At 41.4% G+C, this 25,721-nt stretch overlaps 1 protein-coding gene across 1 annotated transcript in view; it reads right to left on the bottom strand.

Annotated features, from left to right (window-relative positions):
- Window positions 1-11,804: 11,804 nt before the first annotated feature.
- The window catches only part of CHD7 (chromodomain helicase DNA binding protein 7), a 91,420-nt gene continuing 77,503 nt past the window's right edge, over window positions 11,805-25,721 (bottom strand). Inside the window, exons 23-37 of the mRNA XM_009332087.1 lie at window positions 24,501-24,590; window positions 23,824-23,927; window positions 22,321-22,450; window positions 21,985-22,057; window positions 21,719-21,773; window positions 20,771-20,999; window positions 20,394-20,602; window positions 19,576-20,253; window positions 19,000-19,160; window positions 17,116-17,343; window positions 16,435-16,878; window positions 15,633-15,854; window positions 15,076-15,216; window positions 14,496-14,600; window positions 11,805-13,694 (exon numbers count right to left, since the gene is read on the bottom strand). Coding sequence (XP_009330362.1) covers window positions 12,741-13,694; window positions 14,496-14,600; window positions 15,076-15,216; window positions 15,633-15,854; window positions 16,435-16,878; window positions 17,116-17,343; window positions 19,000-19,160; window positions 19,576-20,253; window positions 20,394-20,602; window positions 20,771-20,999; window positions 21,719-21,773; window positions 21,985-22,057; window positions 22,321-22,450; window positions 23,824-23,927; window positions 24,501-24,590 — 3,823 coding nt within the window. The 3' untranslated portion in view covers window positions 11,805-12,740. The remainder of the gene's footprint in view (window positions 13,695-14,495; window positions 14,601-15,075; window positions 15,217-15,632; window positions 15,855-16,434; window positions 16,879-17,115; window positions 17,344-18,999; window positions 19,161-19,575; window positions 20,254-20,393; window positions 20,603-20,770; window positions 21,000-21,718; window positions 21,774-21,984; window positions 22,058-22,320; window positions 22,451-23,823; window positions 23,928-24,500; window positions 24,591-25,721) is intronic.

Here is a 25,721-nt window from a genome sequence, read left to right as displayed (position 1 = left end):
AAGGAGGACTGGGGATTATAAACCACTGTCAGCTTAATTTCATTTCCCAGGAAAATAAAAAAACTATTTGTAGGCACACGGATGAAAACAAGGAGATGAGATTCAGCCAAGACGGGTTTGTCAAGAACATATTGCATCAAATCAAATTAATTTCCTTGTGTGGTAAAGTAATAGGCTTCGTGGATGTACTTGAGGTTAGCAAGGCTTTTGACAGAGTCTTCCAAACATCCTCCTAAGTAAACTGGGGAAGCACACTCTAGCTCCAACTCCTCAACGCAACTGAAAATCAGATTGGAAACTGTACGAAAGGATTTAGCTTATGGTTAAAAGCAGATTCTGCGAGGCCTCCCAGGACCTGATGCAAACAGTATTTAGTAGGGAACAGAGATCATGCCTTCATGGAGAGTCTTGAAATATTTTGAATGGCAACATTCACGCTTAAAAAGGTCTTGATTTGAAATGACAAAGTGGAGAAATGCTCATACAGTCCAATGAGAAGGAGCACAGCACTACAGTTATGCAGAAATAACGCACGGAGGGACGACCAGCCAGGGGATCACCAAGCACCTCTGGGGGAACAGAGGATCGCAAGCTGAGCATGAACCAATGTCGCGCCATGACAAAAAAGGGAAGCTGGGTACCGAGAGGTGTGAAGGGGAAGAGCTGAAGCCCCGGGTGAAGCAAGCTGGCCGCATGGACTGTCCCAGCCCAGACAGGGTGGCCAGTGCCAGGACCTGCTTTAAGACTCACCAAAGGGAGTGGTCTGGAAGGTCCAACCTGCAGGGAAAGACTGGGCAAACCGTGCGTCAGTCTGAAGACAAAAAGGCTGAGGGGGATCACGTAACTGATTTCCAACTTAGAAAATGCTGCAGCAAAGGAAGACAGATCCGTTGGTTCTCCACGTTCACGGAGAACGGGAGTAACAGGAATAGGCAAAAACTATGGCAAGGGGAGTAAGCTAAAATGCAAGTGAAGCATGGAATGGTTTGTGGGACCTCTGTCTCTCAAGGTCTTTAAGAACAGCTTAAGCAAATATGACCAGAAGAGCCTGAAGGGTGGTTAGCCCTCTTTTAGGGCAATGGATTTGTTAGACCTCCAAAGGCGCCTGCCGGGCCAATGAGAGGTAAATATACATTGACATAGTAGTGAAACAAAATGCTTGAACGCTAGCCCTTCAGTAATAACTCAGGGTATACTATACTATATTAAGTCTAATAACTTAATAGGACAATTTAGGTTATTTTGTTTAGGACCTGGATGCAGTAAGACCAGAATGCAGAGTTGGGGTGAGTTTTACTACTAGCTTCAATACGGCCAAGTTTTCACCCTGGGATTCCAGCTCCCTCCACCATCAACCACAACTCTCAATAATAATGTTTATATCATCCATTTTTATTGGCTATTTCTCCACTGCCCGATCACTTGCTCTGTGAAATGCCTAAGACAGCCTGGCCTTTTAAAATTACACACAAACATGTAAGGGCTCTAACAGCTTTTCCCATACCCGTAGGCACCACTGCCTGCACCCAGGTCAACATGTCCTATTATCTTCATATTTTGCTTTGCTGACATTTATGAATGCCACTGCTCAGTTAAAGAAAATTTTATTGGGCTAAGAAAGCAGGATATGGTGATGTTCATTACTGGTATAACTTCTCCTTTCATTCATCATAGCCATAATTAATTTTCTAGTATGGGTATAGGCTGAGATTTAAAGCCATCCTCATGAAATGAATTAGCCCTTTTCTCATCTTATTTGGAGTTCCCTATTGTGAATATACTCCAAGTGTAATAGAGAGGCAATTTATGAGAATGAAATCTCATCTGTGTCCTATTCCTTGCCCTCTCTCTGGTGATTTTATTATGCCAGGGTGCCTCTTCCCATTTGTTTAGAAGGCAGGCTGCATTTGTTATTATAAGTTCAACAGGTTGTTTAGCATACATCAATGCACAGCGGGAAGTGGAGACAGGCCTTGAATGCACGACATCCAACAGTCAAAGCATGCAGTTGGGGTCTGTGGGTGAGGGATGTTGCTGCACATAGCATCTCAACACCAAGGAAATCCTTAACTAGGGCTCATGGTGGTCCAAGACTCAAATCCCACTAAGCCACAGATCATTCCGGGGGGAGAAGCTGGACGTAACAACTTGTGTGCATGAAGCCTGACCTGAGCCAGGGCTGATACCCCGGCACAAGCACACCTCCCATCACTCCCAGTCTGGTGGGCAACTCAGCTGAAAATGCAAAGATGGGATGGATCAACCGTTTTCATCCAAAGAGGAGTCTGCTATTGCTGAATCTGCTGAGATTTAAAGCTATCCTTCTGAAATGAATTAGCCCCTTCCCTCATCTTATTTGGAGTTCCCTGTTGTGAATGTAATCACAGCAGTGTGTGGAGACAGCTGCCAACTTCTCAGAACAAGCATTCAGCTTCAAGGGAGCTCAGGAAAGCTGAAGGGAAGCAGCAAAGGATTTTGCAAAGCAATGCAATGCGATGACAATGCTCCAAGGCCCTGCTTAGGGACTTTGGTGTTTGCAAGCGGCTAAAGCTCCCCGGGCCTTAGTAGAAAAGTTTGCACCTTTCGGTTGTGTCAGAAAACTCCAGTACTGAAAATTTCCCTGTTGAGGTGGAGGCAGAGGTTTTTTCGTGTTGCTGGGCTCTAGGCTTGTCGGTTTGCAGGTGGTTCCCTAGTTAAACCAAGTGGTAACTATTCAGAAACTTAAAAAAGGCCGGTGGCAACAATTGTTGACTCCAAGCCTTTCTCTTTTGTTGTTTAAAGTAAACATCTTGCACAGAAGAGCAGATCCTGGCAATCACACAGTTGTAATGGTCCTCTTGCAGGGGGACATGTGAATGTAGCTGGAACCAGGGAGGGAACAACCATGGTGACCAGCGATGCCCCTACCCACAGCTGGGGTGGCTGCATGGGCCGATGCATCTCCGCTGCTGCTTCGAGGCTATAATGGCTTGTCTTTATGGATTGGGCTGCAAAACACGGCAGCTCACAAAGCACGGAGTGCAACTGCATTTGCAGTTTAAAGCATCCCGCGCTCTGTCCTGGGAAAATCTCCATCCACCTTAGCACTGAATTTTTATTATTAATTGACCGCTTAGGCAGTATGCATGCAGATTTCAGACAAGACGAACAGGATGTTTTGCTGGTTTAATTTCAACTGAGTGGAAAATAAAAATTAGCACCGGTAACTTCTCACAGATTTTACCTTTGGAAAGCGGTTGCATTTGATTTTCCAGAAAGCTGGGATGTAGCTAATTAAAAGTGCACATATCATCCTAACATCATATCCTCACTACTGAACTTCTAACCTGACATAAATACATTGCATACTGTAACCTGTTTCTCCCGATTATTAACCTTGAACATGGCAACCTATAAATCATCAGTGAAACAGCTGGTGCTCAGCATTGCCCCAAAGGTGTATGATTACGATCATTTTATATATATCTTGGTATGCAGACATGAAAAATTCATTGAAGAGCTTGGTATTGTAAGACTTATTGTAATGAATTTTCTTAAAAACATAGATCATGCTTAAAAGAGGTGTCTGCTCATTATAATGTAGCCATTTATATCTTCCTGAATTACTTGTGCATAGCTTGGCTGATTTCTTAGAGTCAAATGTGATTCCTAAAAAAATTCAGAGTGGCCAGCTTGTACTTCAGGGTGAGATTTTCATTTTTAGCTTTATGCCTTTATTTCTATGGGGGCCAGGACTCAAACTTGCAAAAAATATCAAAAGGATTATGGATTTTTCCCGGTTGGAGATTCCTCTGCAACACTTGGTGTTACATCCATCACTACTAGGATTTCAGTAGCTGCCGTTAGCTTTTTAGCTGTGGGGATGATAGCTGTAGATTCACATAAGGTTCAGTGCTAGCAAACACAAGAATTGTGCAACTGTAAACCAGTAATAAAACCAAAGGGAATAAACATACCATAAAACAGAACATAAAACCAGAACTTGAAAATGAGCTTGTAAAAACCACTAAATCTGCTGGCCAGGACCTCAAGGAACTTGGAGAGTTAGTCCAGAGTGAGTAGGTCACCTGGTGGCGTTTTGGTCTTCGGGACGGCGTCCTCACCTTTTCCATCCTCCCAACAGCCAAGTACATATATACAGCCCGTGCCAGCTAAAAACGTGCTCCGTGATTTAAAGCTACCCAGCACCAATCTGGTGAGCACCGGGAAGCCTGTGCCACATGTTCCCATCCTACACACATTTTGCAGGGAGGCTCTAACTGCTCATGTCCAAGGTTGAGCGGTTGTTGGCAGGTGAAGGGAATAATGAGGGAAAGACCCTGCATTTTGCTACTGATTCATACCAGCAATTTATCGTCTTGCAGACGAAACCATTCTTTTCTGATAGGTTACAAGAGGCTTTTGTCACCTCTGACTCCCCTCCCTCCTGAGGCTCCTCTATCAGAAACCCTGCCTAGGATGGGATGGGGGAGCCTTCTTGTGCCAGCCCCGTCTATGCGTTTTCCTCAAGACAACAGAGTCAATGAGGGAAGCTCTCCCTGCCCTTGCTGTAGTTTCCATTAACAAAGCGCACCAATACAAGGAGGACTCACTCCATCACGGACTCCTTTACTGCATCGGCCACATACCCCTTCAGTCTTCATCTTGCGCTGGAAGGGCATCACTGCCACCTTGAACCAGGAAGGGAAATCACAGTATTCCCACAGAAATCTCCACGTTCCTCCCAGAACTCCTGGTTCTGATTTTCCCTGTGACAATTTTTGTTTGCTGCAAGCAGCAGACACACAGATGTTTGCATGCGACCCTATTGCACATTGGTCATCAGAGAGATCAGTGCGGATTTAATTTGCTTTTGCCTGCTCACAGCATATTCTCCATTGTCTTCACTTTTTCTGATAGGTAAACATAAAAACCAGCTCCACAATCGCTTGCAGATTATTTCTGTAGTGCAAACAGTAAAGGCTCAGCAAGAAAACCTGATATCACTGCATGCAAACGTTGCTTGGGTCACCACAGGCATGATGCCTAAGAAGAGATCTAAAAAGCTACCTCTCCATGAGGAATAAATGAAACACATGGCAGAGAAGTGTGATTTGTTCCAATTTAGCTAAGATCCTCTTGGCATGCCAACTTGCAACTGCTTTAGGAAGACTTCATTAAACAGTGTGCAAGAAAGCCCACTCATCCTTTAGCTTGTATACAATGAAATCTACTGATGAAAACAGTTTTGCAAATCCTATTCCAAATCCAGGTTAAAAACATCCACCTCTGAAATGCTTGTAGTCAAATGCTACACATATTCAAGTGCTGTTACTGCATAGCGTGATCCCTACTAGCCATCAGCAGAGAAGCTGATCCAAATTCATTAGAGGCTGTTACGTAGAAAGGGTGCCAAGAAGAGCTGACAAACATGAGGTATTTAGCAGCACGTACTGAAAACACACTGAAAGATCTTTTGGAACTCGCCTCTCGTGGCTAGAAAATTGCTTTTTTTCCTTTGGATTAAATATAAATATACAGTAGGTAAGAAATTATGGCAGCTCTTCATGTGGCAAGGGAAACTAATAGGGCAATGAAAAAGCTTGCTCAAGTGAAACACTGTTTAAAGCCAGCAGATGTCTTTTTCTTTTCCCGAATGCTCCTTTTTAGTGCAGTTGTACAGCGCCAATGACAGAAGGTGCTCCTTAGTAGGAACTGGTACTTGGAAAGCTGAACTTAAGGCCTTTTTAAAACTACCAATTTCTGCTAAAAGACCAGTGGACACTGGAAACATGAGCTAACCACCTCTTGCTATCTGACAGAAAGCAGACAAGGCTGAAAAAAACCAGGAATATTATCTTCCCTGTGCCTGTCCCTGATTCATCCACAAGCTCCCTTATTGAGGCAGCTGTAAATAAAGCCAAGGAAGAAATAGAGGAGGGCTTTTCTCTCCTGCAAGACCAGGGAGAAGGAGCAGCTGTTAGCTTGGAGTATACTAAAGCTTCAGCAATCTACCATCTTAATTTCATATTTGCCCCATCAGCAGAGCAATGTGTACAGCAGAAGCCTTTTGAGAAGAACATGAAGTTGTAATGACGTGAATCCTGCCACTTAAAACCAGCGTCTGACCATGCAACTTTGGTAACTGCGTTAGTCAGGTGAACCGACTTCACCATCAGATCCAGGTATGGCCAAAAGAGTATTAAAGAAACATGAATGACAACCAACCCTCCTCCTGAAGAAGTCTGTGTACTGATTTATGTTCACATTTTTATGATGCACTACACAGTCAAAACAGAAAGCGGCCCCAAGGTCGAGCGGGAGCGGTGGCAAGTTGCACGGCGGAAGCAGTAGCTGTAGCCCTGCCCTCAAAGCAGGACTCAACAGGACAACGAGAAGCGAGACCCAAAGCTTGGCATGCGGTTTTACGTGGAAGCAGGAGACAGCAGAGAGAAGCTGACAGATTTGGCATCTCACAGTGAGGTAGCAGGTTCGCCATCGTACAGTGGCAGCAATTGATTGAGGGGGGCTGTATGACGACAGCCCAAGATGTAATGAAGATTGTCATGTTCAAGGATGAGCTGAAGTCTCTTACCCAGGCAGTCCTAATCAGGGTGGTTTGAGTACCGCATGATTGTTGCTAACATTAGCCTCACAACATCTCTGTAAAGAAGGCAAGTGTCATTCTCCATTCTGAAGATTGGAAACCGCAATTAAAGCAACCGCCTCGGGGAAGCAGACGGAATTAGAAATTGAATCTGGAGTCCTGGTCTGCCGATTCGCCCATGGGCTCACCCTTCAAACTTGTGAGTAGGCAACTTAAAACAGTCAAAGGGCACCTTTTACCTGCAGCCTGAGAGACACGCTCCCCCAGACTCCAGCAATAGCTCCAGCTTAATCAAACGGGCACAAAAGAGCAAATGCTGCTTGCAAAACAAAGCGCATACCCCACTGGTCACTAGAGTGCTACAAGCTGGAATCAATGCGATGATTGTGACAGCTGAGAACAAATTCAGCTATGTTTGACAACTTCCAGAAAATATTGGCAGAGGACAGGGAGTCTGCACTGCCCAGCAGCACCTTTGTGAATTGATTAGCCATATAGCAGATGGCAAGCCTGCTGCAGACTGAGACAGCAGAAGATGGCCAGTCTGGTTGAGAAGAACTTGAAGACGACTGGGAAGAAAAAGCACGTCCTTACAGTGACAGCCCAAAATGATATTTCGGAAATGTCAGATGCATGGCAGATGAGGAACAGGACTGATTTTTAACATTTTCTTCAACTATTTATTACGAGCACCTGTCTGGCTCATAAAACAAAAATCACATAGCTTAGTTTAAACCTTTCACGGTCACCTCTTTTTCTTTACAAAAATCCTTAAAGAAAACATCAAAAACCATTTCTTCTTTTAAAATATTCATCTAAACAGGACTTACATTAGTCATTAAGGAATCGACTGGTATGTTTGAGAGAACTTATATGCTTTCTCTGAAAGCAGGCATGCCTCGAAAGTTTGATTTTAGGAAAACATTTTCTGGACAAAGAGCGAAGGCTTTGCATCCCTGCTCCTGCCACATATTTTTGGGAGGGGTTTGGCACATGTTTGGGGAAAATTCATATTTTTAATGGTTTTAGGAAATGCCTTAGGCTATTCAGAGTCTGCACAGCTGCTCATCAGTAGCCAGCCATGGCTGAAGGAGCAGAAACTATGGATTGGAGAAATATGCCATCTTTGTCTGGTGCAGAACAATGCCGCTGCAGTGAAATACAATGGCCGTCTCTTATTTTCTACTAGCCCTTGGAAAAAAAAAAAAAAGGGGGGGGGGGGAAGGGAAGGATCATGGAGTTTCCTTGCAGGGCCTCTGAGTGGAGGGAGCGAACATTAGCTCTGCGCTCACAGATATGCAAATCCTTCTCTGGGCCCAACAATAGCAGAAGCCCTGTGGGAGGAGACCGATACCACAGGCCAGGCGGCTGCTGCTCCCAACGCCTACGCCTGCAAGACCCACAGGTTCCTGGGACTTCCCAAAAACTGCAAGGTCAAAGCACCGTCCAAGAAGAGAAGAGCTGCCAAAGTTCTGGCATCAGAGCCGACTGCTCTTCACCCGCAGAGCACACCATTACTAGACATTTTAAAGCTTACAGTTTGCCCGCCGTTCGGTTTATGGGTGCAACTGCCCAAAAGATTGATGAACCCATGGTTCAACGTCTCTATATTGCCCCTTAGGTTAATAAGGCTAACGTAGAAGAAGTAGAAACTAAAAGAAAAAAGGAGCTTCTGCAGTGAGACCCCGACTAACAATGCCTGCATCTACATACTCCGAGCAAACTTTCCGAATGGGTGGGTTGGATTTTTGTTTGTAACGTAGACTGCAATTACCAGGATTTAATCAAGTCTCTGACTTGCAGCTATCACTGATACCTAAATTTTTTAAGGTAAGACTGAGGGAGTACAAGTAACAGACTGGAAACTACCAGCATTGAGCTACTGCAACACAAATAGCTCAAACTATTAAGATTTGATGGTTTTACCACTGCCGACAGCAATCTATAAAAGCTGGAAAAACAAAACCATTCATATCCCCCTTTAGAAAATATATTTTTGCACTATAGTTAATTTATCCTAAATATTTGCTGTTTTGCATCACATCTATTACCTAAAGCTGCATGCAGACTGAGCTGGCACATTCACCTTACATTCGGAAAAAGGTTTTCGATTGCTTCCAAAACTCCCATCAAGCTTTGATCACAGCAACTGTCAATCCTTAAAATTTCATTTCCTTCACGTATTTTCCTCAGAGCAGCTGACTCAAGCTAGCGATTAGAATGGATGCCTGAAACATCATCTCTCTATGTAAGAAGCCAACTTCAGGTCCCTCCAAGGCATCATCACTTGACGCCACAGAGGGGTACAAACAGGTTATTTATACAGCACACGCAGCAAAACCTGCAGCCAGCGCGCTCTCCCATTGAGCGGAGTCAGAAAACGTTCACAGGCTGGCACCCTTCAGGCACCCAGGGAAGAGATTGGAGGCAGCAGGAAGGACCGAGAGCCCTCAGATGCCCCGACATTACCGGACCCCCAGCCCTGACGTTAAGGATTCAGAGGTAGCTGAAACCTATGGTGCAGAGCAACTGGAGTGCTAAACGTCCCAAGCAGTTTTGTATGCAATACGAAATTCAATGGGAAGCTTAACACTAGAAATACAATCGATTACCCCCCGCCCCCCCCAAATCTTAAGCCTCCCTCAAATGAAAAAGCACTTATTTTGCTGCAGTAAATGGCAAAGGTCCTCAACTGAAGAAGTGTGTTATTCCAATGAGCAGTACACTTTGACATTGATATGAAACAAGAGATGGAAGCTGACAGAAGATAACTTGGGACTAGTTTAGGGGTTCGTCCGCTATTTCATCAGTGAGAGTTTTCAACACTTGTACTTGAACCAGTTCTCCTTTACAGTCCAGGTTTGCAAAGTAAGTCCGTAAGACTCCCCTTTGCAAGTTCTTAAAAAAAATTCGTCTTTAATAGCCTGAGCAGATTTTTTGTTGTTGTTGTTGTTGTTTCTCTTGGCAGGACTGCACACCACGCACACAGAAAAGGCTGTTAGCATGCAGACCATGGCTGTCCTTTGACACAGATACTTTCTTCTTGAAAGCAACAACAACAAAAAAAAGTCACTTGTACTCCTCGATACCCCCATTAACATTTCTGCGACCATTAGGAGGTCCATGGTTGGTGGCAAAGGGCGGCTTCTCATCGAGACAGACAAAAAGGGTGCTCCAGATGTGAATCAAGTGCAGAATAGTATCTGATCTAAACATCTTACTCACGTAAGCTTTTATTCATTTAGACACACTTTAAAACTCCGTAAGAATCTTTGCAATAATTAACATGTAAAAACTCTGTGTCAGATCAAAGAAAAACCTTCATATTTTCATGTAATACATTTCTTGGACATTAGATGGCAATCCCCCCACTTCATTTTTCATACCAGGGGCCCATATCCCTTCCAAAAATCGAATGTCACCTTCTTTTCAACAGGTGAGCAGTGTGTTTGGCCTGTAGGAAGCAAGGCTGTTTGGAAAGCACATTCAGAGTATGGAGGCTCCCCGATTACCATGGCACGTGTTCTGTTGCAACAGTTTGCCAGTTTCGTTTGGTTGGTTTTTTTTTTTTTGATTAGGAAAGGCAGATGAGTAATACTGTTATGGAGAAACGCTCATAATATACGGGTACGAGTCAATTATTTGTCCCTTGGACACCCTACACCATTACTTGGATGTTTCCGTGCCAAAAACCTATAGGCAGAAATAGGCGGTTACCAGAATTTCCCCCTCATTTCGACAGAGGAAGTGGGCTAGGAGAAGAAAGGGGGTTAGTGTGGCATTTAACAATATAATTTCTAGTCTTGCCAATTAAAAAGGGCCCTCCCAAGGGATATCATTAGTCTGTGTAAATCTTTGCTGGGAATTGGAAAACTGAATTTAAAAAAAAAAAAAAAGGCTATTTGGTACCAGTATGTGGACTACACACAACGTGAAGCACCTACCAACTTTTACAGTGGGAATTCTATAGGTAGGCGAAAAAATAAGACACAAGGCATTTAAACAACTTAAATACAGCTCAAACGAGTTCAACAGAGTAACACACCTGATCAAGTTAATGTCGCTTGGCTTTCAGCCTCTCACTTCTATGTGTGATGTTTTAGAAAGAGGCAGGAATAACACACCTCGTCAACTGTTCAGCGATGTACATGGCGGGAAGAATCCTTCCTGACCTTCATTAACTCCGTATGATCTATTTAAGTGGCACTACAAGACATCCTGACATCTATTCATTTCAACAGTGCGTGCCTGTGATTCATTCACACAAAATTCACTTCCTAAGCCTTCATTTCTCATCTACTTTCATCGCTCATGAAACGTTCTTTTCAGGCCAAGTTCACCCCTTTTCATACGTCCCCCTCAGGACTGAATTTTGGCCTTGCAATACTTGTCCATTTGAGCTCTCGTCCAAATTCACAGTGGACATGAGAGCGAGGTTTGCAGCTCTCCAGCATTCCAAAAGCACAGGTAATATTAGTCCTGAGGCGGGGGTCCACCCACAGCTGGCTACTCAAATAGCTAATTTTTCATGTACTCCACTGAAAATCTAACCTTTTATCCTCACTCTCGAGATGGGTGTGTGCGTGTGCATGTGTCAAGGTGACAACACTGTGAAAACAGAAGTTCTCAAATGGTACATTATCTCGAATATCAAAAGGTCACAAAAGGGTACAAATCGGTAGCTCTCCAGAAGAGACACCAGGTTTTATGAAAAGTGGGTCAGTTTTAGTTTCATGTAGGTTGTTTGACACAGTGGTTTCTGGCATCACAAGCTCTGGTCTACAGGATACCACAGAGCCTTTGTATCCCTTGCTGTCACTACAGCATTGTGTTTTTCTACCCATTAACCAAGGATAAATGACCTAGATATTGTGCCTATTAAAGCCTCATTTTTCTTTTGCCCTTTTGTTCTTTAGTGTACCACATTATCACATGCTGAACACATTTTAAAGTATTCTCAGTCTCTCATGCCCCTTTGAAGGAGTAAAGTAGGGTTTTTAGTGTGCATTTCTGTAGAGTTACTTAGAGTGGAAAATATGAAGGTAATTCAAGGTTTCTCTTCCTGCCTAGTCCCTTGAAGACAATCAGTTCAGCATTTACAGCCACTAATCTATAAAGAATATAGCAGAAAAATGCTATAAAAAAGCCACAATGCAAATACAGAAAGCGAACACCAGTTGTGATGTCCCTAAACACTACATTCTATAATTACATCTCTGCATATCATGGGTCACTTTTATTAAAAGCATCATTACTACAGTTGGCAGCAATTTACATCTTATCTTACATGATAGCAGTTTCCAAAGAAAAAAAAAATAAAAAGACATCACAACAAAGAAAAACAATACATTTACAAAGTCATGTCTGTAAACTTCAAGGCTAGTTTAGAGTTGAGGTAATGCTGTTTAGCTTTGTGGCTAAAGTAACAAAGTCCTTTAATTTAAAAAAGGTACCTGATTTTTTTCTTTTTGTTTATACCAGTGCATTACAAGATCACGAGACGATTAAACTGTAGCTTTATCCTGTAAGAACCTTCTCCACGGGTTAATTTCCAAAAGGTACTCTTCACATTCAACAGCTGCCTTATTATTGCTGTGTCTCAAGACAGAGACATTCACACTATCATGAAGATTGTCAGAGAGAGAGTGTGTGTGTGGGTGTGTGCGCGCATGTGAGCGGGTGAACTCCCATACAGTCAAAATGAAGCGCGAGTACGATATGTATGGTAAATTTCATCTTGACCTTCACAGCAAAAAAAAATAAAAATAAAAAAAATTAAATATATAACTTCATCCTTCCTTTAAGCAGCACTTCCTTCTATTAGTGCCACTTGATTACAAATTGCTGCTTAATTCATAATACCAATGGTACCAAAAGAAAAAAAAAAGCAGAGCATTATGTCAATTTCCTTAAAAAGACATGATCACCTCTCAAATTTCATCTCTCCTAGGGATAATAAATAATGCACTGCACAATACTTAATGACCAAGATACCTTTTGACACATCTGTATAACATGACTTGAACTTTTTTTTTTGCTACACTATGTTACAGAACAGCTTATAAAAACTAAGTATGGACATTAACTGTGAGTGTAAACAGTAGGACTACCACTTGTCAAAAGTTTAAAACACTTTAACTGTAACTGGTACTGGTTATTCATCATTTTCATTGTTTTCTATTTCTTCCCCCCCATCAAGTGAGTCTAATTCTTCACCCTGTGCTATTTCATCTTCTAAAACGGAGGAATCTGCAGTTTTATCAAGGCTCTCCTCTGCATCACTGCCTTCGAGATTTTCTTCATCTTTAAAGGCAGTTCCTTCAGTTTTGTCAGTAGCCTTCTCTTCGCTGGAGCCCACTGCGTTCTGAAGTCCTGCGAGTGCTGGGAAACCGGGCAGAGTCAATCCTCCCAGTCCTGGAGGTAGAAACATAGATGGATAGAAGAGGCCAGGAGCCATGGTAGACAGCAGGAAAGGATTGAAGGCCAGAGGGTTTGTGGGCAATCCAGTGTTGGTGGTGGTGGTAGTGGTGGCAGTGGCGGTAGTCGCCGCAGTAGCAGCACTGACAGATCCATTCGCAGAGTCAGTAGCAGAAACAGTGTCTGTGCTTTTCTCAGAGTCTTTGTTCTCCTCTTCATTCTCATTTTTCTTCTCTTCAGCTTTTGAAGCGCCATCCTCAGTCTCTCCTTGACCGGAAGCAGTAGTGGCATTTCCAGTAGTAGCCGTTATCGGGTTATTCAACAATCCGCCTAGTCCAAACATATTGGGCAATCCTGCCATCCCTGGCAACATCAGAGGCAACATGGCAGCCGGATTTTTAGCGTCCCCCCCTGCGGCAGCAGCTGTTGCTAGCCCTGGCGGGAAGCCCATGAGGCCTGCGAGCTGGAGAGACTGCAGGTTCTGTAGGTTCTGGAGGCTTGTGAAGTCCATTCCAGCAAACAGACTGTTCATTAGTAGTGGGTTGATTCCCGAAGTTGATGCTACAGCAGCAGCTGCTGCAGCTGCTTTGGCAATTTCACTTTTTGGCCTTCTTCCTCTTCTGCTTGCTCCTTCCTCCCTCACAACAGGTCCAGTGAGAAGACGGTCAAACATGGACTCTGGAACAAAACCCTGAAAAGGGGATGCAAAAAAACAAGCTTTATTCTTGATTAGCTTTTATAGCTTTCAGCAGTTAACCGATGAGGATGGAAGAAACAGAAGGGATTTCAACATACTCCAAAAGTGGTTTGTTTTTCAATCCTGGCAAATCATGACTAGCTAGCTACTGAAGTGAATGGCAGTAGAACATGTAAGAAAAACTGAAGAAAGCAGCATCACAGATTTTTTACATTTAAACACAACAGTAAAACAACAAATGCTGAAACTCTGTAGCTTCGTTAAAAAAACACACCCTGATATACTGCAGTTACGAATTTATACCTTTGTACTTCATACCGAACTTCAGTACAGTAGTATTTTATTAAAATGAGTATTTGCAGAATTGTACCCTTTATTGTCAAACAACTGCTGTAAAAGAAAAGGCAGAAAACCTAATCCTTTCATGCTACCTGTTACCAAGATGATGAACTCTATTTTTGTTATGAATATGACAAATATTTTCTTAATAGTTCCTAATGTATGAGTACCTGTGTTTATTCAGGATTGTTGCTTATAAGAAAAAAATAATGCAAAACAAATGCTGAAGGCTGCCTTACTGTAGCTGATTTTTCGAGTGTACTTCAATCCCATTCTGCAGCAGCCTCCTATCACCATCCCCCCACCCCCCCCCAGCTGGGTAACTCCCACCCAGACACTACAATCTCCTCAGCTCAAAACCAGCTATGAGATAAAGACTTAATAATCAATTTACACAGCCTTCAACTTTTCCGTGCTATAATCTGCAGTGAAGCATGGAATGAGAGTTTCACTTACAGACTGTTTTACAATGTCAGTCCAATCTGGAGCAACAGCAAATTCAGGATTTTCTTCCAGCCACCTTGGCAAGTCCTTCATTGGAGGGGCCATAGCTCCACCCATCTAATGCAAAAGACAAGGTTAATACTTTAAAAAACCCCAAAACAAACAACTATTTATATGGACATTTTCTGTCTGTGCACTTTCATGTCTGAAGGATGGCAGTAAAGACTTTCAGTTCAGACTGTGGAAAACTGCATGGAAACCAGCTAATGATACTAGAATTGAGAAGATCACATTTTGAAAAAATATAGTAAAATGCTACAGCTTAGGCAGGGCTAGCAATGAAATACATATCTGATATAAGGAAAAAATGTGCTATATAGTTTCAAAAAGTAAGAGTTATTTACTCAAGTGATTAATATGAACATATCAGAAGAGCAAAGAAGGAATTAAAGGAACTGGGTGGTACGTTCCAGTAAGAGTAACCGCCGGTGCCAAATTATTAAACTTTTAAAAAGAAGCTTGGAGTAGAAAACCTGCTTTCCACATGCAAAGACGTTATTAAAGACCTCCACTGAACTAACTTCATTTTTACCTTCTTTCCATTTCGCTTATTTACAACAGGTACCCTTTCTTCTCCTGTCAAGGTGTTTATATCCAGTTTATTAGGGTTTCGACATCTGTGTCGTTTTTGTTTCGGCTTCTGAAATGGGGAAAACAGCACATCTGCACTCTTCTGGAAAGAAGAGAAATGTATTGCTTTTTAGTTTTTCATTTTCTTGGCGAAAATCAGCAATCACGGAACCCCTTCTCACAACAATTTTAAGAAGGGGCCAATTACTTTACGCTCAGATTATCTCAGAAAAAAATTTTTCTTATCAGATGAAGAAATTCTGCAGAACTTGACACCAACACTGTTTTAACACATTGTTATATACAAATATTAAGAAAGGAAAAGCAACCCATATACCCCAGTGCCACTTGGGTGTTTAGATACTATATTAAGTGTGGCTAAAGAGAAAACCTCTACTGAAAACCAACAGTTACAAAATCCAATGACTACGCCCAATGTGAAGAAATTCATTTTGACGTCTGTAAAACTAACTTCTGTGTTAACAGAATACAGCAATGCTTTTAGAATCACATACTTACTGGTACATAACTTGGCATATCTACAGTGTAAGTAGGATGCAATTTAAGCCATTCAACTAAATCCTTGTTTTTAGGAGCGTCCTCTCCCACCAGCCTGGTCCCATCCTCTAGATTGATTACAGGGATGCGAGTGTCTGGGTCGAGTTGACCAGGAGATGGAATGTTCCTTGCTGGTAGGGCTTCCATATCTTCTTCAAAAGCTTTGGTCACTTCTGCATCCTCCTGAAAATATTAACACCTGTATTAATTCTCACTTCAAGGGAAAAGTTACCTGGGAGAAATTATTTCAGGGACTGAAGCTAAATGCGCAAGGAGATTTTGCATACGCAAGAGTTAATGGGGTTTAAATATTCATACTATGTAAAGCAATACTGTTACATTAGGGAATTTTGTAAATTTAGCATCCTTGAACATTAAAGAACATACAGCTGAAGACAGAGCAGTTTTCGGGCATTTCCAGTTAATGGCCCCCAAGACCTTCCCTTTTCTACACAGTAAGAAAAACATAATTAAGCCTCAAAATGTATATTGTTATAAATATATTATGTTTTGTAAAAAAAAAAAGTCTTTTTAAAAGTACAAGCTACTTAAAACTCGGCCACAATTTGCTAGAGTAAAAACTTGATATGAACACCATTTTGTCTGGGTCAAAAAGAAATAACAGCTCTAAACACACAGAAAAAGCTGGTTGGATAAAAACTGTACATTACTATTAGGGAGAGTATAACATCACTTTAAACTCACATTCAGAAAGTACTAGACACAGAAGAACAAATATGAGACAAAAAGGTTGCTGTCTTACTACAGTCAATGATGTCCGTTTGTTGCTCATAAATAACAGATCAAGCCCTTCTACATTTTTCCTCCTTCCTCTCCTCCTCTTCATGGGTGGTTCTCCATCTATTAAAGAGCCATTTAGTAGATGCCTTGTGGGTGTGCGTGAAAGACCTGCTTGCAGCAGCTCCATTTGAGTTTTAAAGGCATCAGACACGGGTGTGGAGACATTAGGCAAGATAAACTTTGAAGTAACAGATGAAAAATTTGAGGTAGAACTTGTTGCCTCTCGTGAGGCCTTTGATAAATCTACAACCTTTTCTTGTCCATTTTCTGAGACCACCTGAGACTCACGTAACTGGGCAACCATTTCCATAAGATTTCTCCTCTTGGCAGCTCTCTCAGCCTCAATTTCAATCTTTCTTCGTCTCCTCCTCCTCTGACGTGGAACCGATAAATTGAGTGCATCTTCCTAATGAAAAATGAGCATTTCCAAACATTAGCAAAGCTCCGTTTTCTATGCTGAATTTAAAATAAAAGTCCAAACATGTAACTGAAAACAAAGCCTTGATTTTATTCAAAGAAACACTTTGTTATTTTTCCTATTTTATTTAAAGAAATGCTATTTTTTGGTTTTTTTTCTATCATGCAAAAGAAGCACATGCAAGATAAAATGTTTTATGTAAGAAAGAGAAAGATGCAGCCTTGCCTTCGATAACTGAGGAGAAGCAGTGATATCTTCACTGCCACTGACGCTGGCTTGACCAACCATGGAGAGCTCTGCAAAGCTCCTTTTTTGTAGAGGGCTGTCCACAGCTGTTGGAGTATACCCAGGTATGAGCCCCTGGAAATCAAACATCTGGCGCCTATTTACTGGCCACTTCCCTTTCAGCACTGCTTCACAGATGTTGTCTAATCGGTTGATCATTACTCGGTCCTGCATAAAGGAAAAGTCCGTAATGAACCTTCAGTGTGAAAGTCGCCTTTTAAACTCAAGTGAGTATAACGACACAGTCCAGCTTCCAAAGCTTAAGAAATACATTCAAAAACAACTATTCTTGCAGGTCAGGATAAACCGATAAGCCTTACAAGAAGCTAATACACAGACAATTTTGTAGAATAAAACATCGCTAGAATTTAAAAGCTGCATTTATATTGGGGGGAAGGAGGAAGACAGACCAAGTTTTCCATATGACAATGTACTAACTGACAAATTTAACAGAAACTCACTATTGTTTTACACTGCAAAACCTCAGTAGTTAGCAAAATCAACAGTTAGGATGGGAAAATCAAAACATCTGCAATCAATATCTTAAAGCTGCAGTTCTTGAGATCCAAGAGGCTGGATCTCCAATTCTGTCCTAGGAAGTGGATCCTCATTAGCGTCACTATTAATAAAGTTCAACATTATGAAACGGGCACCAACCTAGGGACATCTAATGAATGTCAATTTTCATTCCACGCCCATTATCACTTCAAATTTCACTGAAGCGTGTACACTAAAAATCTCTAATTATGTTTATTAGTCTACTTATGCTGAACCTATACAGATGAAGGATTTTTTGGTTTACTTTTACACTATGACTGGAATAAGATTTTAGTGTATGTTTCCAAAATACATGCTGAAAGCAAATAAGATGAGTATCATTTCATTTTTTCCATTTTGGTATTCAAGCACATTCTATGCTAGCCTGCCTGAAGTAGTAGAAACCTCACAACTATGAGAAATACTGCTGGTTAGGGAATATGAGCATCAGTTAGCTTCCTGAACAGCAAAACAGTGCAAAAGCCACTAGCAAATCTCAGCAGCTGCAGCAGACTACTTGCTTTCCCCAGGAATAAGCCTATTAAGAGCAAGGTCCCCCCGTCCTGCCCCCCCCCATCCCAAACCAGATGGCCCTGGTGATTAGTAAGCTTAAGACTATTACTACTTTATTTCTCTCTCTCCCCTTACTGCAAAGGAGAGTACTAAATTATGGATGGATTTATTATGAGGTTACGGTTTCATATTTTTAAAAACATTTTATATTAGATAATTTTCTGCATTGTTACCAAAATAAGATATAACCTTATCCTATCTAAAACTGCTGCTTATGTTTGCAGGATTCCTTAATACAATTACATCTGTCAACATTACATAATGGCTTAGATCATGTAGGTCACCAATACTCTTCTCTACAGTCTCCTCACCCCAAAATAAAAAAGGTGATCTTACAAAATCTCTGCTCTTAACACTGCAGATTGCTCTGCAGACAAAATCCGTAATTCAAAATCGTAAGTTTGCTTCCATCAAAAGGTGCGAGGTGTGATTCTGCTGACATACAGTTACGGAGCCTGTAAGAACTCATGGTCTGTCAGTAGGTTTGTTGTTTTACTAAATGACACTATTTACAGTAAAGTGATTCCTTTCATTTCCTCTGCTAATTTGTATGAAACTGAAGCATAAAATGCTATTCCACAAATCATTCATAGAAAAAAGTCCTTTGCCCTCTAGAAGTGCAGAATTGTACAGAGCTCTCTGTTATTTTGCAAACACATTTCCCATATTTTATCTGTATTGAAAAAGACACATGCCATTCTACGTCTAACCAACCTTAGGCCAGAAAGAGAAGGCAAACGTTCTCTCATGAAGCAGCTGAACCACAGAGGGATCCCCATCTTCCATGTAGAATCCATCACGTGTTTCATCCCTTGCGGTACTCATAGACGCGTTGCTTTCTTCATCAAAATTCTTACCCTGAGAAACTGCTCCTGCTAAATAACAACCATGACCAGGCATTAACTACAAAAGTTCCCAACCACCCAATGTCAACCCAACTAGATAGATTAAGACAACCAGGCTTGACGCAACATTTCTAACTCGGGCTTTTGTTCAGTAATTACTACAGCAGAGCCTTAGCCTTCTGCATTTGGCACAGAGACCGTGCTTTTTGGCTCAGTAAGCTATCTTGGAAACCATCCCCTTGTGGGGGAATATGCTGCTGATGCTGGATGGTTTTTATGAAAGCTTATCTAGCCACCTGATATGCGGAAGGGCAGAGAAACTGCTACATGTAGCCCATCCCGAGCTCCATAATGGCTCCATGTGTGCCACTTACCAGCTGGCACAAGTTACAACAGCTGTGGTGCTCATGCTAAGCACATGGAATTCATGTGACCAACACGTTACCTTCAGGTTGGGAGGATTCTTCTGATTTATCATCATCATCCAGTTTCTCCTCTTCGTCTTCTTCTGAACCTTTCTCAGAAATAGATTTTGGGTCTACATCTGTACTCATTTCTATGTCTTTCAATTCACATTTAACAGAGCCAGGCTCAGCCTCAGCATCACAGTCCGGTTTAGTGTCCTTATCTGTAATATCTGTCTCCTCTTTGATATCAGACTTTTCTTTGGCTGCTGGATTTTCAGACCCTTCAACTTTAGACTCCGTTTGTTCTGTAGTCTTTTCTTCTTGTACTGGTGTGGATAGGACAATAGATGGTGTTTGACTGCAGCCAGCACCCAGAGGGTTTACAGAAGAGACAATATTTGCATTACCTGTCCCTCTGTTTTGAGCAAAGTTTTTGTGAGCCTCAAGAAAAGAGAGTTCAGGATCATTCAGAATGTGGTAATCTGTCCTACTGACTCCATGTTTAGCAGCACCAACCAGTAAGTCTTTGTCATGTTTACCACACTCCCACCACTCTGGCAGGTCCAAGCTTGGTTGGCAAAGTTTTAGCCTCTCCCCCAACTGCGGGTGATGGAGAACCTGTTCACGGATTTTCCGCAACAGTTCTATGCGATATAAAGTTCTAGAAGCACGCTCTTCTGTGATCGGCTCAATCATAGTGGAAAGATCAGGTGGTTCTGCAATGACAACGATTTGTGTTGTTTAACACGGATTAATTGTACACCCATTTCAAAATCATTACACCTGGGCACGAAGTTTCAATAGTCCCACTGTCTCGTAACAGTCATGTTGAATCCTACAGCCAGCTAAAACTTACCATCATCCGGTTTGACTGGCATTCGGCACACTCGTCTACACATATTCACAAAGCCATTAAAATACTTTTCCAAGCTTTCGTCGGACTTTTTATCAAGCCTGGCAAACGCTCTGAATTGATTCCAGTCGAATTGATGTTTTACAGGATCAAAAATAATTCCAAAAGTAGACACCACACGATAAAAATCAGCTTCTTCTCTTCTTGTCCATCTAGTCAAGGAAGAAGCAAGAGAAGTGAGGCCACTGAATAAACAAGAGTCCAAACATAGTTTGGATACCCCAAAACCCCCTTAGTTTATTCTTTCAAAACAGAAGGGCAGTACTGGTGACACAGGAGCTCAAATGAGATTTAAAGAAAGATATCACTAAGAAACTCACTTTTGTCGTTTTTCAGTTATTATAGCTTCCCTTTCTGCTTCTAGTGCCCTCACTTCTTCCCGAGGCCGACGTCTCCTGCGGTCAGTCTTCATTAGTGCCTCTTGCCTCATTTGTTGCCTTTTATAGCTGCGCTGATAGGCAGTAATGAGGCGACGCAGACGGGTAGTCAGGGTTGAAGTGTTGGGCCAGTAGAGTTGGCCTAACTCAGCATTGCTTTCACTGTGCTTGTCTAGAGAATGGAGAAGTATTTGTGCACTGCAAAATCACCACTAAACATTTCAAAGTTTCTATGGCTAGAACTGAATTCCTGTTTTATCTGATAAGAACATATGCCTCATTAACATTGGTGCATAACAAATTAGAAACAGGATAACTACATTGGCAGGAAATAAAAAAAATAGAATCAAACCATCCAACTCTAAGAACTCAAATGCTTGTGAAACATTTAGAGATAACCATCAAGCGTTATTATTCAATGTAATGAATGCAAACATATTATGAATACTGTAAGTATTTAAATTAATGCAATGCATCTTTAAATACACTACTAAGATCATTCTGCCTCTGAGGAAACACCTATGCTTATGATTTCCCACTTTATTATTCTCACTTAAACTTGGCATTTTTCCTCCATACTGAGGAAAGAACATATCTGTAACTTCCAAGATTATCTCGGCAAAAACATCAATGGCTGCATTATGAAACATCCGGTCTCTATCATCACAATTTCTACTAGGTAAATAGAAACCCAGAAAGCCATAATGTGGATTGTTCAAAGTCAGTAAATAATTGTTTTGAAAGAGGTGAAGCATGAAGAGAATTGGCAGTAAAAAGTTTACTGTGGTGTCTTCCCAAAACACAACCTATCCCTCATGTGGTAATATAAACAGTCCACCTTTCACTAAATGGTCCATTTTTGCCTTTTTAATTTCTTTGCTATAGTCTTACTTGGGTGTATTTCTATGGACTCCTCTTTGTCTTCTGGAGGCGAGTTTGCAAATTCCTTGGGGAGAAGACAGAAGTTATTTTAGTTTTCAGTTTTGACCATATGCTATCATTTCAGGAGAAAAATATGTCATCTCTCAAACACAGCAGCAAACAATCTTTGTAAGGTGTGTTTATCTGGTAGCTCTCAAATTTAAGAACTGCACATTAAGATAAACATGGATAATCAGTTATATATATCTGTAATTACAGAAAGTTGAAGTTCTTACATCAATTTCATCCTTGAAAGGAGTTCTGGTTGGCTTATATTCTGGATCTTCATCCTCTCTGTCAAATTCACCGCTATAAAATATTTAAAAGATATGTTTTCAAGAAATATATCGTTTTTGAGAGGGGGCAGATTTTCTGGACAGAAGCCATCAGTATGGCGTACCAAGTTACACATTTATATTTCATGCTCAACTGTGTAAACAATTCTATGTACTTTTTACATCATATGATCACTTCAGGTCCTCAGGTGAGATGTAAGCAAAATATGACATATGAACTCATGCCAACATATACAATACTGATAAAGTTTATTAATTTTTTCATGTCCTCCTTACCCATCACCGCCATCTGCTAACATGTCTGTCCCTCTCTGTTCAGCAGCTATGGCCTTTGCATCAGGCATGCCAACCCGTTCCAGAAAGCACAGTGCTGGATCAGCTCTCATAGAATTGTACTTCTCATAACCTGCACGCAGAGTGGGAGAGAAATTTTTTTTTAAAAGCTATGACCAGCTGTGAATAGAATAGGTTTAGGCAGCAGAATTACAATTTCCTGGATTCATTTATTTATTTTTAAATAAAACAAAGGAGCTGTCACCGTGCTGGAAACAACCATTTCATTCATGTCATGAAATTTTTCATATTGGTAAATTCCATCAGCACAGAAACATTTTCACATCAATAACATTAACAAATAGTAGATACCAAAGAAAGCATTTGATTTAATGTCTTTATAAGGTAAAATAAAAATCTTTCACAAGTGAAAAACTTCTTTAAGTTTCCTATGTGACTTTCACAGTGGTTCTCCACATTCAACACTCCCTACTGGAAACATGCAGATGCGAGTGGAAACACACACACACATGCATTTTCTATAGCTCCAGCCCTGCTGGAACCCTCAATGTAGGCTGCAAAAACGCTGTATACATGGGTTATACGTAAGGCCAACGAACCTGTCTTATTAGGTTTAGGATGATGCATGTCAGTAAGATGACACTGCTCCCTCTATGGTTTTCAAACTGCTGTTTGCTTTTTTACTGCCCGAGTTGACTAGATGGAAAATGGCAGATCCCAACAGTGCACTGCAGGAAAATGATTTTTAGACTAGACTTGCCTCAGCTGAGCCCACAAAACAGAGCTGCTGTACATAGGCAGAACAGCACAATTCAATTAGGATTTGTACTACAACACACTGCTCCTAACTGCTGTAGAGCCTCAAGCCAAACTGTAATCATGAAAGGTTTTATAAGCCATCATTCTCCCCTTTAGTCAGGCTGGGCTGCTGAGAATACCTCTGCGACCTCCAGAGAATTGGGATTATAATCAGGAATCGCTCACTGTATATATCATGCCAGCTCTGCATCCCCAGCCTTTCAAAGTTAACAAGGCTGCATCCCACTCAAGGGAGCCGGGAGTTCTCAACACTGACATTTGTGAAATATTGCTTGGAACAAAGCCCAGGAGGCACTTGTACAGATTAATAGCAGAGGTTAAGCCCACCGTCCACTTTGACACTGGTTGGCAGAGTTAGCAAGTGAAGCAGTGCTGGAAGCAAAGTTTATGGAGATCTATCTTACTATTTGGCTATTATTTAAACAAATATGGTTTTGTTTTATTTACAGCCAAGAAAGTAATGTTTTCTTCTCAAATGTTCTGCAAACATTTAAAAACAGCATCTGATATTTACAGCTCATATTAGGTTTTTAATGCAGGCAAGAAAAAAAGGAGACATACAAGCCAACAGTTCTTTGGAACAATACTTGTTAATATTATGACTGAACAGTCCTACACACAGAAAGCTTTTCAACTGAGTTTTGTTCAGAGTGAGACATCACTTACCATGTTTGAATACTCCAATTAAAAGGGATTTATCCGCCTCCTTATCCCACCAGTCTGCAGGAACTTCAGCATGGAATGGCTCAGGTATCCATACATCTACTTCACTGTAAAGACAGCATTATTTACATTCTCAAAGGTATTACTAGACAAAGATGTTTAAAAAAAAAAAACCAACAAACAAGTGGTTCACACTATTCTGTAAATATGGATTTGGGGGGGGAGGGGACGGAGGGACAGACACAACACCCAAAACCCAACACAGAAATTGAAATACCTGGAAAAATAATTAGGATTGTTAAACCTCTCCCCAAACCCCCAAAAACCCCACCCCACAACAAAAAAAAACAAAATTAGGCTATTTTGGGAGTGGAATGACAATGGTTGTCCAAATCTGATTCATTTAAGGTCTTACTATATTTTTAAAATATTTTTAAAATTGAGATAGAATAATCCTTCAATATTAGCAGAACTGAAAATCAGCTTCTGTCATTTCCCACATTGTTCCCTGCCCCAAGAAAATTACCCACGGTGCTTGATAAAATAATAAGGCTGCCTGAGAATAGACATTTAAGAGATAAATAAAGTGTGACAACCTTTAATCGCTGCATTATTATAGTACGTGTACTTTATAAAAGTCAGCGTCATAAAGCAAAAAATAAACCTGCACTTGCACTAACCTTGAGTCAGCACCCTCTAAGATCTTGTCTGCTTGGTCCCCTATAACTTCTTGTCGTAGATAGTAGAGCATGCGGACACGCAGCAGGACCCTGGAGAGGAAGGCAGAGGGGGGAAAAAGTTCTTAACTTCAGGACTGTTTGCCAACAGTGGCTTTTGGCAGCTGCTGCTGTTCATCCATCATCCTGCCAAGGCTGATTAGCCATGCTGTATGGTAGGCTTGAAGCGTGACAGATGGTGGCACATAATCACCTCTGTGTGGTGCTTTCTGCTGGCTTCCAACAGGCCTGCCTGGCAACCGCTTACACTGCACAGAGAGGGACCCAGCTCAGCCCAGCCCCGGCGCATTTCATTTAGTTCTACCTAGTGCAGCTTGTGAAGTTTAGACACGTACTCTACCACTGCCTCTGAAGTATTGAAGCAAGTTTGTAAACAACTGAGCAGATGGCTTTCAGTAACTGTTCTGCTTCATTATCTCATAAAATTTCCTCAGCTGCTGCCTTAATACCATTTTTGGAAGCACATCAGAAGTTGTAGGAATAAACGAGATATAAAATCTGGTTTTACTACCTTACAATAAACCCTCAATATGGAATGTCAGGTTTTTCAGATTATACAACTTTTGGCTTCTGAGAATGGGGAGAAAAAATAATCCCCCATTTCCCTTGGGAGATATTAACTATTTTTACTCTTTATAGTTCAAACTGCTATTTAATTTTACCTGTGCACAACCTAACTGCTACAAGGAAGTGAAAAATCTTCATTGCCCATGTTTATTTTTCCCCATCTCTGCAATACTACAGTTGTTTATGGAAGCACTGTCAGGTGTTGTAGTCACACTTGAAGCTGTCAGGAGAGAATGGCAGTCTCTGGCTTTTCAAGGAGACTAGAAAAGAGGTCATCTCTGTAGAAAAAGTATCTACCTGAAAATAATCCTGCTCTCCTATGTTTACCCAATTCAGGGCACCCCCTGCTGCCTAGTTCATGAAGTAAAATCAGTACCAGCTAAAATGGAGATTACTCAGCCTGCCCTCTCACTGTACCCAAATCCATCACGGCAACTGTTGAATTGCTGCTGCTCCTGGAACAGCAAGGGTGACCAGGGAGGCAGTAATATGATCACCCACTTGCATGAAAAATTTAGACCACCACCAGTTTTGAGAGCTCCTCATTAGAGATCTGATGCAACCAGAGCAATACCCGGTTTTACATGTGTTATTCAA

The sequence above is a fragment of the Pygoscelis adeliae genome, unplaced genomic scaffold (assembly GCF_000699105.1).
Source record: "Pygoscelis adeliae isolate BGI_AS28 unplaced genomic scaffold, ASM69910v1 Scaffold98, whole genome shotgun sequence".
Taxonomy (NCBI): Eukaryota; Metazoa; Chordata; class Aves; order Sphenisciformes; family Spheniscidae; genus Pygoscelis; species Pygoscelis adeliae.
Note: the sequence above shows the minus strand (reverse complement) of the source record. Positions and strands in the feature narration are given on the sequence as shown.